Raw genomic sequence first — 15,502 nt, 5'->3', positions numbered from 1 at the left:
TGTATTAACATGTCTAATAAGTTTAGTAACTAACAAAAACGCCTGTTTTTATATTAGTGGACTTGTAATATATTGTTTTGAACCGATAATTTGTTGAACTTTCAACTTTTCCGCATAGGGTTGAAAAACTTTTTACTACATGTTCATATTCAGGATATTGTATTCTTAAGAGGGAGAAAACCTACCAATTGTAGGCCAACAATAGGTAGGTACCGAAAATTCCTTGATTTTATAAGATGTAGGTATTATAAGAAAAATATAGTGCCACCGAGTTTGTCAGTTATGACAGTACCTAATAGATGGCTCAGTACGGCGCCTCATGTTTTGTTATAATTGAATGTTCAAATGCCAACTTTTGACAACCAGTGTTACCGCATAATGTACGGAGCTCAACTGCGCCATCTACATTAGCTATCAAATCCGAAGCACTGATCAGTACCCCTAGTGTAAATTTTATCGACATCATAACGTGACGAACGCGTTTGCGTTAAGTCTCATTTTGTATAGGATTTTGAGTTTCCAAAACGTCCCGCTTGGCGCGCTCTTTCTAAATCCAATACAAAATGAGACTAAACGCAAACGCGTACGTCACGTTTCAAAATCGAATTTATTTACACTAGGGGTACTGTTTAAAACTTTCCACATCTTATACAATTAATGAATCTGTGGTAAGTATAACCTAAAATCATTTCACGTGGATATAGTGGCAAATGTTGCAATTATACGTGTAAATTATTGGTTATTTTTTAAGCCCACGTGTTACTTATGACTCAGTGGAGAGTTGGAGACTGGTGTAAAATAGCATATTTCAAATAATGATTAATTTATACATTAATAAACAGATTTAAAACACCAGATAATATAAATTATTTTAATAACATTTGCATGGACGATATACATAACCGTATTTTATTGCCTTCTTACTTAATACAGAAGAAAAAAAATTTTTTTTTCACTGAATTAGTTTCAGAATGCCTATGGAACCTTTAAATGATTTCATAGTTGTTTAAATTACTAACTAGTCCAAAATTAGACATATTGTATGCTTAAATACTACCTACATCATGCTAAACATCAGTCTTGAGAAATAATAAAACTACTTTTATAATAATCTCAAATCTGTATTGCCCTCAACTCAATGTAAGGTAGGGTCGCCTAAGATCGGACGCTTTTTCGTCGAGTTCGGACCATGATAAAAAACATTGCTTTTATCATTTCCTATAACTATTTTACAAATGGACTGCTAGAGGAAATTATTAGCAATAAAACAAATAATCTGGTCACTTTTCGTTTAATTCGATACACGCTGTAGATTATACGAGACACGCCTTCAAAGTGACAGAATAGTTTTCTTGACTACTTTTCAAAAAAACCTGGCGAAGCCAAAGTTCGGACTACTGCTTAATTTCACACTTGAAGCTGTGGCATTAGAGTGCACAAAAGGAAAATATCCGGTCTTAAATCGAAAACAACATACCACAAAATCGTCCTGTAATTTTGCTTGGTGTGGCAAACACAGGTAATTATTATTTTTTTGGCATTTTTAGTCCGATCTTCCCTCCCAAGCATAATATGAGCAAAATTGAGTTTCTCAAACTTTACTCAGTCAGCGTCGGGTAGCAATGTAGCATTCGGAAGATAGAGATTTAAGACCGGACGTAATAGTTGGTATGTGCTAAAATAGGGCTGAACTGAACTAAACTCATAGATAAATATAATTACACTATATACCTAATTCAGAACCCATGCAGATAAATGATGGAAGTAAAAATGGCTGCCTGACAGGTTTAGTGTTCCAGCGCTATTTGAAAATTTTGAGAACCACTGCATTTTTTTTAGTGCTTTAAGATCGGACTATTTTAGTCCGTACTTTGGCAATGGGAGAAAAGTCCGGATCTTTGTTTACAGACGTCCTAGGCGTAAACCAAGTATACAATCCTGGAGAGCACTTGCTAATTCTACACAGAATTCTACTTAAAAAGCAATAAAATGATAAATACTCACCATAATTTTGCAACGAACTTTTGGATTGAAGACCGGATCGCCAAAAATTTACTAAAAATGGCAATTTTTTTTGTCAGCTCCGCTACACGCGACCTGTCTTTAGCAACGCCATTCGCGGTATGAAGGGAGGGGCAGAACAAAATGGTGGACAAAACTATGTTGCCAGCCGCGAAAAATGTCGCTTCTTTCGTGCAAAATTGTATGTATCCGGTCTTGTGGCACATCCGCTCTTAGGCTACCCTACGTCAAATACATTCACAACACATCAAAAGATGAAAATGAGAGCCTACCGCCAATATCAAAAATCTAAATCTGCCTGCAAATAGACAAACGATCGAACGGAGTGGTTTGAGGTTCCATTCTGGTCACAGTGTGTAAAAGGTTACGAACCTAACCAACGAAAATATAAGTACTTAGTTTGACTGCATATTGAGGTTCTTGTACATGCTTAAATCTAAAAAAACTACATTTGATTTTTATCCGAGTCGTATCATCATGCGAGTCACAAATATCTTATTCAAAATTATTTGAGAAATATCTACAATATTAATATTAGGTATCTCTCTCACGTTAGCGCTCAATATCGTATTAAGCTTTTATTCGATTACTTAACATGAGCACACATGAAACATTGTCAAGATTCACAAATTGTGCTAGTATGCTATTATGCCCGAACTTTTGCTTTACTCTAGACACTAAATATCGTTCATGAAGTCCCGACGGCGAGCTGGTAGCCGGCAGAATGCACGAGACGCATCGACGTCCTGCTCAAATCATACTCGAGCGTCAACTTTTGACAGCGAGCCTGGTGTCGGGCCGGCAGTCGGGCGGCACGTGTCCGGGCCGGCAGCGGCACGTGACGGGCCCGTCACGCACCAGCCACGAGTTCTGCGGACAAGGGCCCTGAGTGTGCAGCATGTGGCACGCGCCACCATATATCGCGGCGCCTCTCCGCGTTTCACAGGCGTCCACCTGCAAAGAAGAAAAATAATTACTAGCCTGTGTCTTGTGTATATAGTCTGCTCTTGATGGATGGGGGCAGCGTTTATTCAGAAGTGGACTATTTATAATTGATGTGATACTGATAAGTACAATACTGTAGGGCTAAGATGGTCAGCTCTTTATCATTTGTCACCATGCCTGTCACGTTCTAACAAGTATGTAAGCGCGAAAGTGACGGGCATAGTGACAAATGATAAAAATGGAACCATGCTGCCACCGCTACTGGCCACAGGTCTCATGCAGGAGATAAAATATGCTACAGTGCTCTCGTGCGTTCATTGCAGTTAATTTTACGAGTGTAGTATATACCAGCTGAGCAGTTGCAATATACGAGTATGGCCGCGCCATATAAATGACGTAGCACTTGGCATGCAGACTTAGCGTAGATACGAGTCAATTAGGTAGGGCTTTAGGTTTGCATTTCATTCCTTAATTGATATGATATGGAACTGGAATTTCGGAATAAACTAATATTTTCACATACATTTATTTTGATATGTTAGCTCTAGTTGTTCCATTTTTCATTTTATTTCATTTATTTCAGGATATAATTATAATATAAGAGATCTACCAAAGCGCTTACGCCTTACATACTAGTCACATCAGATAATTTAAGATTCTAATAAAGATATAGGTTAAATATTTACAATAGAACCCTCAATAAACATTGTAAACCTCTGTGAACTCAGTAAGAAAACAGCTAGATTAGTTTCAGTCGAGATCGTAAATATGTAGGTATTGCTGTGAGGTGTGTAGCCAAGATGTCAATCGTTTACACTCCGTAGCGAACGAAATGCAACTGTCTACGTCGCGCTAATATGAAAGCTAAGACACAAAACGATTAGAATCTTGACTAGGCACCCATCGTTGCTCTAGCGAGTAAGTTGGTGCTTGCGGTCACTATTAGATTATACTACTACGTCGGTGGCAATCAAGCATACGGCCTGCCTGATGGTAAGCAGTCTCCGTAGCCTATGTACACCTGCAACTCCAGAGGAGTATTAGATTAGCCCCAAGGCACCCAGCACTTCCGGCTTTTACACGCCAGCAATATGTCAAATATGTAGGTACGTTGCTAGCGACACAGAAAAAAAGGTTCAGAGCGTTATTTATAATATTTATCTATTATTTAGCGTTATTTCTATGACCCTAGGCACTAGGTTACATAATGAAGTGTAACAGGACTAAACTGGTTGACACGCGCCTTCTAAGCGGCCGTCATTGCTGCTGGTTACCTAAATAGTACAGTTTATTAGGTATCATCATGCTAGGGCCAGACAAATGACAAACATTAAAAGCGTTCTGAACCTTTTTTACGGTGCCTCCTGTTAGCGGTTTCTAATACAATAATTTCCCCAACGATCTCCTCTCGAAAACTGAAGACTACCTCCCGCCTGGCGCAGTTGCCGCCGCCACACGCGCACACGCCGTTGTGGCTGAGCCCGTCCAGCGCGGGGCGCGCGTCGAAGTCGAACGCCACCACCTCGCCGGCGGCGCACGGCTCGGGCGCGCCGGGCCGGTAGCAGCGGCGCCGCTCCGGCACGTACAGCCGCCCGCGTGCGCACGGCACCTGGAACGGATTCAATGTTCCATTTCAACGTGCTACTTTCGTTCCGAGTGATAACTGTGTACCTAATGTGTAATCCTCCAAATCTGAAACGATAGCATGATTCTCATTGTAACACGGTCACGGTAGTCACGGTTGTCAAACCTATAACTATAGGGATTATAACAGCACATACAAATTAGCAAATAAATAAAAATTAAAGGTTTTTTAATTTACCGCTTCATGCAGGATTCGAACTCGCGACCCTTTCGGAACATCGGTCCGATTGCTTTAACCAACTCGGTTACCAACGCTATCTTTCGCGATTTTTTCTTACCTTTTAAGGGTTCTTTAGTTTCATTGGTTGTATAAGTAATGCCGTTGACTATTGGCAGTTTTAGAACGAAAGAGTAAAAAATTAAAATGTGAGGCAATTCCGCTAATTATATATTCATATTCGTTTATTTTATTGCAATCATTTACAATGCATTATGTCTAGGATTTATTACTATACTTTACACCTTTAATGAACAAAATCATTTTAAAATTATTGCAGTTTGTCTTAATAATTTTCGCTATGGGATATTTATCTTTAGACATGCAAAGTCTCCGATAGCAAGTAAGTCCTAAGGAAAGAAACCGGTCCAGTGCAAGTTCGTTTCACTCGCGCACCGAGGGTTCCGTACCAACTTTGAATTATCTCGTATAACTATAAAGGCGAAAGACTTTTGATCAAAGTCTAATTATAGTTGTGTACAGCGCCATATGTCGCCAAGTTGTCTAACTAATTTGCGCGATTTAATGCACGTATATTGGTTTTTCGATGATAATTCTATAATTCTTTATCATGTGAACCAATTTCTGAAATTGTTCTTTCATTTGATAAAAGGTGTCTTTAATAGAATTTCATAGAAATTTCAAGTGTAATGAACAGACGTAAAGTTGGTTAGATTTCAAACTAAATTTTTTTTTCACATTTGCCTTCATAATTTTTTTTTCCACTACTAAAAAATAATAAAAATATATTTTGGAATGTTAAATTTGAGCTCTTTCAAATAATACCCCGCTTGACCTAGTCACTAGACTTTGAAATTTTGCCCCCTCTTCACATTGGGCATTTCCCATAGTTATAAAAAATAAAATAGAAAAATAATACTTTCAATGTGTCTGGGTTAGCGTTGTTCATAACTATTCCAAATTTCATACCGATAGCTTAAGTGGTTCTCGAGATATTTAGCGATGGGACAGACAGACAGACAGACAGACGGACGGACGGACAGAGTTGCACCATAAGGGTTCCTTTTGTACCTTTTTGGTATGGAACCGTAAAAATCACGGCCATACGTCTAATACTTTAATAAGGTACTTACTGATTATGCAAATTTGCCTAACATTTGTTTAACTCGGGTGAAAGGTTATCCCTTGGTTAACAATCTACTATACTAATACAAGGTTCATCCCTTGGTTAACAATCTACTATACTAATAGCTCCAGTTTAGCCTATTGTGACGGAAGGGTAACTACGGTACCCTACACTGAGCATGGCCCAACATGCTCTTGGCCGGTTTTTTGTTTACACGCGTTAGATATCGCTGTGCTCTTCCCTTCCCCATAGCGATATCTACCATAACAACGGTAACGGTCGGTAAATTTTAAATTTTTCCTTTAATTTAAAAATTTGGCCTTGACTGAACAACATTAAAACATGGGCCGCTTGTCACAATAACCATCAAATAAAAATGAAACGATTAGAAGGTTCGAGCGTTATCACACTGATGCGAATTCGCATGCGGCTGCAGTGTGTGAGCGAGACAGCACTATGCACGTATATAAGGATGTCCGGCTAGCATACCGGAGCGGCGTGCGGATCCACATCGAATGTAAAGATCGTTTTAACCATGACCAACAATTGAGGAGAGAACAACTCACTTTAGTACACCGTCCGCCCCTCGCAATCATCTCATCGTTAGCGCAGGGCCCTCTAGTGTAGAGCCTGTAGCACGCCCCGTCAGAAGCCCGCGCATGGAAAGCCTTGCACTGGCACTCGGCCTTGGAGCCTTGGGGAGAAACCTCAGAGATGGAGAAGACGTGACCTTTAGGGCATGGACCGATTGTGTCTGAAAACACATAAATTAAGAAATAAATGCATTGAATGGCGTCTAAGTTGGAATTGACAATCTTATAAAATACGTTTATTTATTCTGTAACTTCGTGATGCATGCTACACTAATGCAAGTAACTATTTCATTCAAAGCTATTACAATAACAAAATATAGTAAAAAAATCCCTGTTGAATGCTGAAATATTCATTTCTAGTCGTAGAAACAATGGAAATATAAGATTTCCAATGTGAAAAGAGTGTTTTCACATCACACATTGTTTGTCCGATCCTATAGCCGGTGTCAGAATTGTTGGATACGATCACAAAACGTTAAAAAATAAAAAGTATATTTATTTATTACGTAAATAATTGTAAAGTGTTCTCAATAGAAAACAGTGATGCAAAAATAAAAGGACATCTTGCAGTAGGGCACTCTCTAGCAGCTGTTTTTCTCCAAGAGTCATCCGACATACGAAGTCGGATCGGACAATGTGCACAGACCATTAAAAATCCTTGTCCCAGTACCTTGGCAAGTGCAAGTTCTCGCAACCGCACCGGCCGCCAGACAGGAATAGCTTCCCGCTGCCAGCAATCAAAGAGAGAAGTGTGCCTACTAAGTCAAGTGACCGGCCGCACAGCCCGCCGAGGAGGAACAGTTCTGCGCGCTCGCAGAGGCCCCATGAGTAGTTCGCCTAGCAGCCACCGGAGACACCGTACCTCCTTACCTAGCTGATAACACAGGCCGGTCCCAATGTGGTAGTACTTAGTGGTCGTTGCAACTGCACTGACCGCCGGGCAGGAACCAGCTACCCGCGCTCGTAGGATCCCCGTGAGTAGTTCGCCTACCAAGTCAACGTGGGGGACCCAAACTCTTTACCTAACTCATAGCACATGCCGGTCCCTTTGTGGTAGGTACGGCAAGTGGTCGTCGCAGCCGCACCGACCGCCGGGCAGGAAGAGCTACCCGCGCTCGCAGAGATCCTGCGAGTAGTTCGGCTACCGAGTCACCGTCGCGGACCCAAACTCCTTACCTAATTCATAGCACATGCCGGTCCCTTTGTGGTAGTGCGGCAAATGGCTGTCACAGCCGCACCGGCCGCCGGGCAGGAAGAGCTGCCCGCGCTCACAGGGGCCCCGCGAGTAGTGCGCGTAGCAGCCCCCATCTGCGGCCCAGTAGTGGGGACCATCGGAGGCACACTGAAACATGTTAAAGTTTGTATGAAAATTTTACTTAAGACAATCTAGATGACTGCGTCTGTTCGCGTTATCAAACAACAGTGTACCTGTACTGAAACTTATTTCAATGTGTTAAGGACGCATACACCCGAATATTAGCCATGAGATAGCACGAGATTTCCCTCACTGATTACACAGGCGCGAAACTCACCGTGCAGTTGGCGACGCCGTCGCTGCCTACGTCAAGTATGGAACCCGGGTAGCACGGTCCCTGGCTCAGCCGGTAATAGCAGCGCCCGTCAGCCGGCCAGTGCAGCAAGGTCTCATCGGCACATTGTTGCGGACGCACGCACATACCCTGCCGTTCGCTGGAATAGTCAATTAATCTCGTTGACATGTAAAGTTAAAGATTGAAGAAGGACAGACAAACTGACCGCGTGATTCTTTATTGCTTTGTAAAAATAGCTAACTTGCCAGTCCTTTACCTTGATACCTGATACCACTTCACCACTGCGACCTCACGCGGCCACGGCACTTGATCAATATTATGTAAATAGCAGTAAGTACCATCGTCCACATTCCACACACTAATCTGACAATCGTAAACCATATTGCAAAGTGCAAAGTGCGGTTTACAGTTCAATTTGTAATGGTTAATGGTCAATTTTAATATTAACGTTCGGCCAACACTGCCAAAGGGTCAATCAACGGTCAATTGAGAGTGTGGCTGTTAATACTTACTTTGTGAAATTTACAAAGTGTTTGTCATTTGGTCTCAGGCTTGCAAACATCTAACGTCCTTCGGTCACTAATACAATCAGAAATGGACGTTACGTTTCAATCGAGTATGTCATTGAATTTTGCTTAGCGTGGAATATAAATGACGATATTACAGAGAAATATGGTGTAACTTAGTTATGGGGAATTAAGGAAAAACAGGTATCCAAAAGACTGGCATAGACAAATAGGCTTTTATGTCAAGAAATTCAATACAATTTCACTACAATTTGAAGGGGTTAATAGTTGATTATTAACCAAGGAATGAAAGGCACCCATTTCTGTAGAGGTAGGGAGCTCAAATGCAATGAGAGCGCCAATAGTCCGAGACTGAACTGGTGCCTTTCACACGAGTTAAACACTCTACTTTTTATTTCAAATACGAGGAAAGTAAATAACTTGTGCATTTCAAAAAAAAAACGGCCAAGTGCGAGTCGGACTCGCACAGGAAGGGTTCCGTACCATTATCTATCAAAACGGTCATAGCGGCAACAGAAATACATAATCTGTAGAAATTTCAACGGTTCATGAGATACAGCCTGGTGACAGACGGACAGACGGACGGACGGACGGACGGACTAGTACTTCTTGAAGGTACTTTCAATTAACATTTTAGGTAAAAATATCGTTATTTATGGAATGCGGAGATAATTATCAGAATGGAAAGTATACAACAAATCCATTTTTCATTTCTCATGCTCTGAAAGTGGGTAGTTGTTGTTCTAAAAACTGTGCAGATAATGACTCGTTTCTGCACTTTACTTTCCCAATACGTTTATTTTTTAATTTATTTGCTATTTTGACGTAAGTAAAACTCATTTAGCAGTTTAGTGATTCGTAGCCCAGATTTGTTTTAGAATAGAAATATGCCATCTGGATTCTGAAATCAGTTATACAGCGGCTTACGTGAGCAATGACTCGCGAATGCGACGCGGCGCGGTGTAGCGGCCCAACGGCATTCGGAGATCGCCCACGTAGGACACTTCCATAGGTATTAAAGGATTGAATTCACCCGCTTCGCGTTCGCGAGTTATTCGCTCACGTAAGACACTGCCTTACATTGCCTACGAAACGAGCTACAGATAAGTAAGTTAAGGCTCCGCGCACGCCGCCCAAATGGAACACCATTGTTCCGTGTGCGGGAAAAACGTACAAATAAAAATAATGCTTCATACGCGGGATCTAGTGGATGGTAATCTTTGCATTAATACAAGTGGGGTGTTCTTCAAGCTCGTGTGACGTGTGGCCAGTATAATGGCCAACATTTGTCATTTTCCTTTGAAGTAACTCTCTGTTGCAACGATTTGTCGGAAACTGCTTAAAATTCAAGATGAAGGTGATGAGAGACCGGTATTTCTCTCCTACGACATGTACCATCGTCTACGATGTTAGCTAGCAATTCGTAAACTTTATTAAAATAAATAAGAAGACATAACCCACCGATGGACAATTAAGAGGGTTGATGTTAATACGAAAGAGCACAAGCACGAATTTAAGATAACACTAATTTTAATTTTATCAGCGTAGTGTTTTAAGGTGTCTGTATAAATTCTACAAAAATGCTAAATACTAAATTGAATTTGACTCCGAGAAAAGCTTTTAGATCTACATCTACATGTATTTGTAAATACGAGAATGAGATGTATATTTTCAACAACCGGACACATAAAGGAATAACTTAAACTAAAACTTATAAAGAGAATGAGTCTGTATTCAATTGTAAGACAGTAGTTGAGAAGCATCGTAAAAACTAACTGGTCTGACTACACTAACTAGCAGAGATTTATTTAGTACCTATCCGGATTAGTTAGAATGCTAGTTAAGATGACGGAAATTGGCCAGTATGCATATTAATCAGTCGATAGCAAAGGTTTCGATATGTGCCTAATACAAAACATGTAACAACATTTTTTAAATCTAAAAGTCTAAGCCGTCTAAGGTATTAGGTACCCAGAGCGGATTTAGGGGAGGACAACGGGGGCTACAACCCCGGGACCCCCACAATAGAGACTTCGGAAAATTTACCATTTTATTTGGAAAATAATTTGGGGCCAGGGGGCCTCCACTCCTTTATTGCCCGAGGCCTGCAGACCTCTAAATCCGGCATTGTAGGTACCTATTATTTAACACAGGTAAGTATAGTTTAGTCTGAATATGACAAAATTATATAGGTGCAACTCTTAATCAATATAATTATGAACTTACTAAATTAAATCATAATAATACAAAATTAAAACTAAAGTTAAACGTTAAACTAAAATCACAAACTATAAAAAAATAACCTATAAAAACAAAACCAACTACAAAGAGAATACTCCTTCTAACAAGTCGTCCTGCGTCATGGATCCCATCACACTAGCGCAGTTACCTCTCTGTATCGCGAGGGCAATACGTTGAAAGAGGTACGCGCCAACCATAGGTACCGTGGTGTCGACCAGCCGCGCCGACAGTGCATGAATATTTTCAACCGCAAAATTTCAAGCGCGAGCACCGCAAAGTCAAAGTCGCTGAGAAACGTCGAATATTTGCGGCGCTCGAATATTTGGGCCTTAATGCTGGTCCCTGATTGTAGGCCTGTGCAAAGGTGTCGAAAGATGACTGTAGTAATTAAGGTGTAAAAGGCCTTTTAGATAAATTACTCAGCTTACTCACCCTCTCTTATTGAAGGATTCCTCCACCGGAGCAAAGTATTCTCCGGGTCGGCAAGGTCCCCTCTCGAAGAGCCGGTAACAGGTTGTGGAGAGGGGCAACTGCGCAGTGCCAGGGGGGCACTTGCATTCGGCGATGGTGCGTCCTCCCCATCGTCCAGGGCTTAACTCTTGCGTATCTGGACAGGGATGGCCTTTCTGAAAAAAAAAATACCTTCAATTAGTCTTTTAAGGGCCTATGGTTTACAACTTTACGGAAAGAAGTTAAGAAGAGTCATACCAAGAGGCAACTCGGTGTACAGAAAAAAGAGCTTGTAACGAACATTTCATAATACAACTGCGTCCATATTAAGGATTCCCAACAGTTTGACAACTAAATGCTTCGATTTTTTCATACTTTTTATGACCATAAACGAATTTCAGATTAATGAATTTTGTCATCCCATATGTTTCAGTTATTATTAATTAAAATAGTTACATAAGAGCACCTGAACGGCACAGGTGAACCTATAGACAAGTGACACGGAAAGTAACCGGCTCTTCTACCATTACCATTACCCTACCCGCCATCATGGACTTTACTATCAACGAAGTATGAAAAACAGAAATGTTTTCGCTTTACGCAGGCCGGGCCACAGATAAATCTGTGGGCCGGGCGACTTTAGTCACTGCTCGAAATCTTAAAATGGTCTATTTTGATGCGTAGCTGGCACTGCTCATGCCATCTAAACTCTATTAGAAAGTTAAGTATGCCCCTTAATGTTGACGATAACATCTAGGAGTTACCTCGGAGACTTGTGCGCCAACAGAATACCGATTACGAGCTACAACAGCGACCGTAGTTTGATTTATCTATCGCAAACTTATCTTTTTTATAGTACATGCTAAGACTCACGGTGTTTCCAGATTAGACATTTTTAGGGTTTCGTAGTCGCCTAGAAACCCTTATAGTTTCGCCATGTCCGTCCATCCGCGGTTTTGCGCCGCGATTGGTAATGCTATAAAGCTGCAATTTTGCATGGATATATAAATAAATAATAATAATAATAAATAAATAATTGCAGGTGCGACTCTGTCCATCCGTCCGTCCGTCTGTCACATCGCTAAATATCTCGAGAAATTTTAAATTTGGAATAGTTATGAACAACGCTAACCCAGAAACATTGAAAGTATTATTTTATTTTTAATAACTATGGGAAATGCCCAATATGAAAAGGGGCCAAAATTTCTAAGTCTAGTGACTAGGTCAAGTAGGGTAACGTTTGAAACAGCTCAAATTGAACATTCGAAAACATTTCATTTCATTATTTTTTATTAGTGGAAAAAAAATATGGAGGAAAATGTGAAAAGAAATACCATTCCCCTCCCCCCTTATCTGCGAAGTTTACCGATGAAAAATTAGTACATAATATTCACATTACTATGAATTTTACAGGAAAAATATAATCAGACCTCTATCTTGGTAACTTTTTTTTTAATTAACTAAAAACATTTCCGAATTCAGTTAGCAATTTAACCAACTTTTTAAATAAAATATCAATTTTTGAAATCGGTTTACATAATAGGGACTGTGCGCGTTGGAGGGTCTGCCATCTTGTGGCCTGAATCGGAACAATAAACATGTAAATTTAGACGTCACGTGTTTTGTCGTGCATGGTAGGTTCTGCCATCTTGTGGGCTACATTGGAACAATAAACATCACATTTACGCCTCGCGCCAAAAATCTGAAGGCTCTGTGCTGCCTCCTATAGTTCATGCACGCTCCCTATAGAGAATTATCCACGAAAATCCAACATACGTGCATTACATCGCGCAAATTAGACAATTTGCCGATAGATGGCGCTGTACACAATTATGCATCAGATCAAAAGCCTTTCGCCTTTATAAGTTACAAGAGATAATTCAAAGTTTGTACGGAACCCTCGGTGCGCGAGTAAAAGGAACTCGCACTTGACCGGTTTTTTTTTTAATAAGCTATTGCTGAGATACGAGTAAAGGGCAAGTTTACGCTTGTGAATTACGAGATATTCTCGTTTATTTTTCACTTTAATAATTAACAATTTTTTTTATTTTTTTATTTATTGATATTTAGGAAAACAACAGCCGTAAATAAAAGTTTTACATATGAGTGATTACATAACAGATGGCCAATGACAGTTATCCACTAATTACATTTTACTTAGAATAACGTAAGTCGTATCTAGGTATTATCATAATAAACAGTTTTAATAAGACAGTGTGCTATAAAGTAAATAAAAATCAATAAAGTACAATTAGTAATGGCGCTTTGAAAAACCAAATTCCGTTCAGGAATATAAACCGACCAATTCAAATAAACAATTGGAGCGGAAGAAAACCTATACATACTGTTTGTTCACGTAATTCGGTCGGGTTATCCAACGCGGCCGGGCGGCTCGTCGTATCAAAACATATGTACTACTAAAGTACCGTTTACACAATGTATATGTCTAATACACATAGGCACACAAAATGTGTGTGCCATCATCATGTATTAGTTAGTAATACCTATGACCTATCTGCCGTGGTGTTTTGTGATATCTTTCCACCGGCCAATGTTGGTATTAGAGCTGGACTATTCGGACCAACCTAATTCTGCACAGACTTTGTAACGACAAATTGTTGAAATATTAATATAAATGCCCAACTTTGTGACATCGAAACCGGCGCAGAAGTAATACATATGCTTCATAAAATAGAAGGTGTGGTGTGGAATTCATAATATCTGCAAAACGTAGCACGTGTGCAGTAAGATACAGGAGGTCACGTCCAATTGTTAAAGTTAACATAGATTTATATTCCTGATTTATGAAGGAAAGTTAAATATGTTCACGCACTTTTGTCGGTTGTAATGTTTTAATGAAATCGAAATAGATCACATCATACCCAGACCATACCTACATATTCGGTTTAAGTGTTTTAAATAAGATGGTTTAATTAGATAGTTATTTTCTTTCCCGTGGATCTACCTACTCCATACCTATACATTGACTACTATTTAAAATTATAACCCTGCCCGTAGTCGGATAAAAAGATTGCAAATACCGCCCTCATATCAGTACAGGTTCAGGCCTTAATGTGGCAACTGAGCTAAAGCTAGGGAGTTTATCCATAAGTCGTGATGTTCAACATTGTGATGATCAGTGTTGTTGTGAATTTGTTATGCAACTTGTTATGGGTTGTGGCATTGCAGTGACATAGACGAAGTTTTATTTTAGCTTATGGTGGACTGCACCATCAGCTAATATACACTCGCCTGCTAGGCTGTGATTTTATAATATACTCGTATCTCTGATCGCAGATACTAAAATGTCTAATGTTTTAAATGTATTTTCTCTACTGCTAAGGTCAACTCGGCGAAGACCGTCTGCCGGCGAAGGCCGTCTAGCAAGAATTACAGCAAATTCTGTACAGCTACGAGGATGGCAACACAATTTACGTAATGATAAAACAGTTCTAGTTCTTATAAATTTACACAGATGGCGCTACCTCTAGCATGAAGAGAAAAACCGGCCTTTCAAGTTTAGTCAGGTTGGCAACTCGTATTGGGAGTACAACACGCTGTCGTTAAATTTTTTTTTAAGTGATTAAACTGCAGTGTTTTTAAGATCGATACAGGTAAGTCTATTCTTTATTAATGTATTTATATGAATATTATATTACAATAACCTTAAACTGGTTATTTCACGAAGATATTTCTGGTGGAAAAAAACTAACTTCAAAATGTAGTAGTGTCGAAGTCCGTCAAAAGTTTGGAGGCTAATATCGTCATATGCCGGTCTTCACCGTTTTCAGAAGTTGCCAACCTTTTCTGTATATGTTTTTTTTTTATTTATTATTGACCGTAGCGTTAGCGAAGATCTACGTTTTGACTCGGGCATTTTGCATCCTCTACAGGTCGCAACTCTCAACCGATTCTCGTGAAATTTTGTGACCAGATTTTAAGATTTAATAGACTTTTGTGTCGATCTAATTATAGATTTTTTTTTAAATGTAGAATTTCATAAAGAACTTAAGCGCCAATAATGTCTATGGCGCTTATGACTATTATGAGTTTAACTGTGATAATGATATTTATCATTTTTACATTTTCTAAACTTAACGCGTCAACAGCTCACAGAGCCACTAGTATATAATATATAGTTAACTAGTATACTTGCTCAAAATGTGACAAGAAAAGGTCGTGGACAATGGACATACTTATAAAATTCTTGATAGAGCAGTCGCCAT

The 15,502-nt window shown here is 39.7% G+C and overlaps 1 protein-coding gene across 1 annotated transcript in view; it reads right to left on the bottom strand.

The window, feature by feature from the left end:
- Positions 1-1,681: 1,681 nt before the first annotated feature.
- Positions 1,682-15,502, bottom strand: part of LOC133517071 (uncharacterized) — a 33,727-nt gene continuing 19,906 nt past the window's right edge. The window contains exons 3-8 of the mRNA XM_061850215.1: positions 11,259-11,452; positions 8,041-8,197; positions 7,685-7,850; positions 6,482-6,669; positions 4,394-4,576; positions 1,682-2,976 (exon numbers count right to left, since the gene is read on the bottom strand). Of these exons, the coding sequence (XP_061706199.1) occupies positions 2,791-2,976; positions 4,394-4,576; positions 6,482-6,669; positions 7,685-7,850; positions 8,041-8,197; positions 11,259-11,452 (1,074 nt within the window). The 3' untranslated portion in view covers positions 1,682-2,790. The remainder of the gene's footprint in view (positions 2,977-4,393; positions 4,577-6,481; positions 6,670-7,684; positions 7,851-8,040; positions 8,198-11,258; positions 11,453-15,502) is intronic.

This window comes from Cydia pomonella, chromosome 4, assembly GCF_033807575.1.
Source record: "Cydia pomonella isolate Wapato2018A chromosome 4, ilCydPomo1, whole genome shotgun sequence".
Taxonomy (NCBI): Eukaryota; Metazoa; Arthropoda; class Insecta; order Lepidoptera; family Tortricidae; genus Cydia; species Cydia pomonella.
The sequence above is the reverse complement of the archived record's forward strand: the minus strand, read 5'-3'. Positions and strand labels throughout refer to the sequence as shown.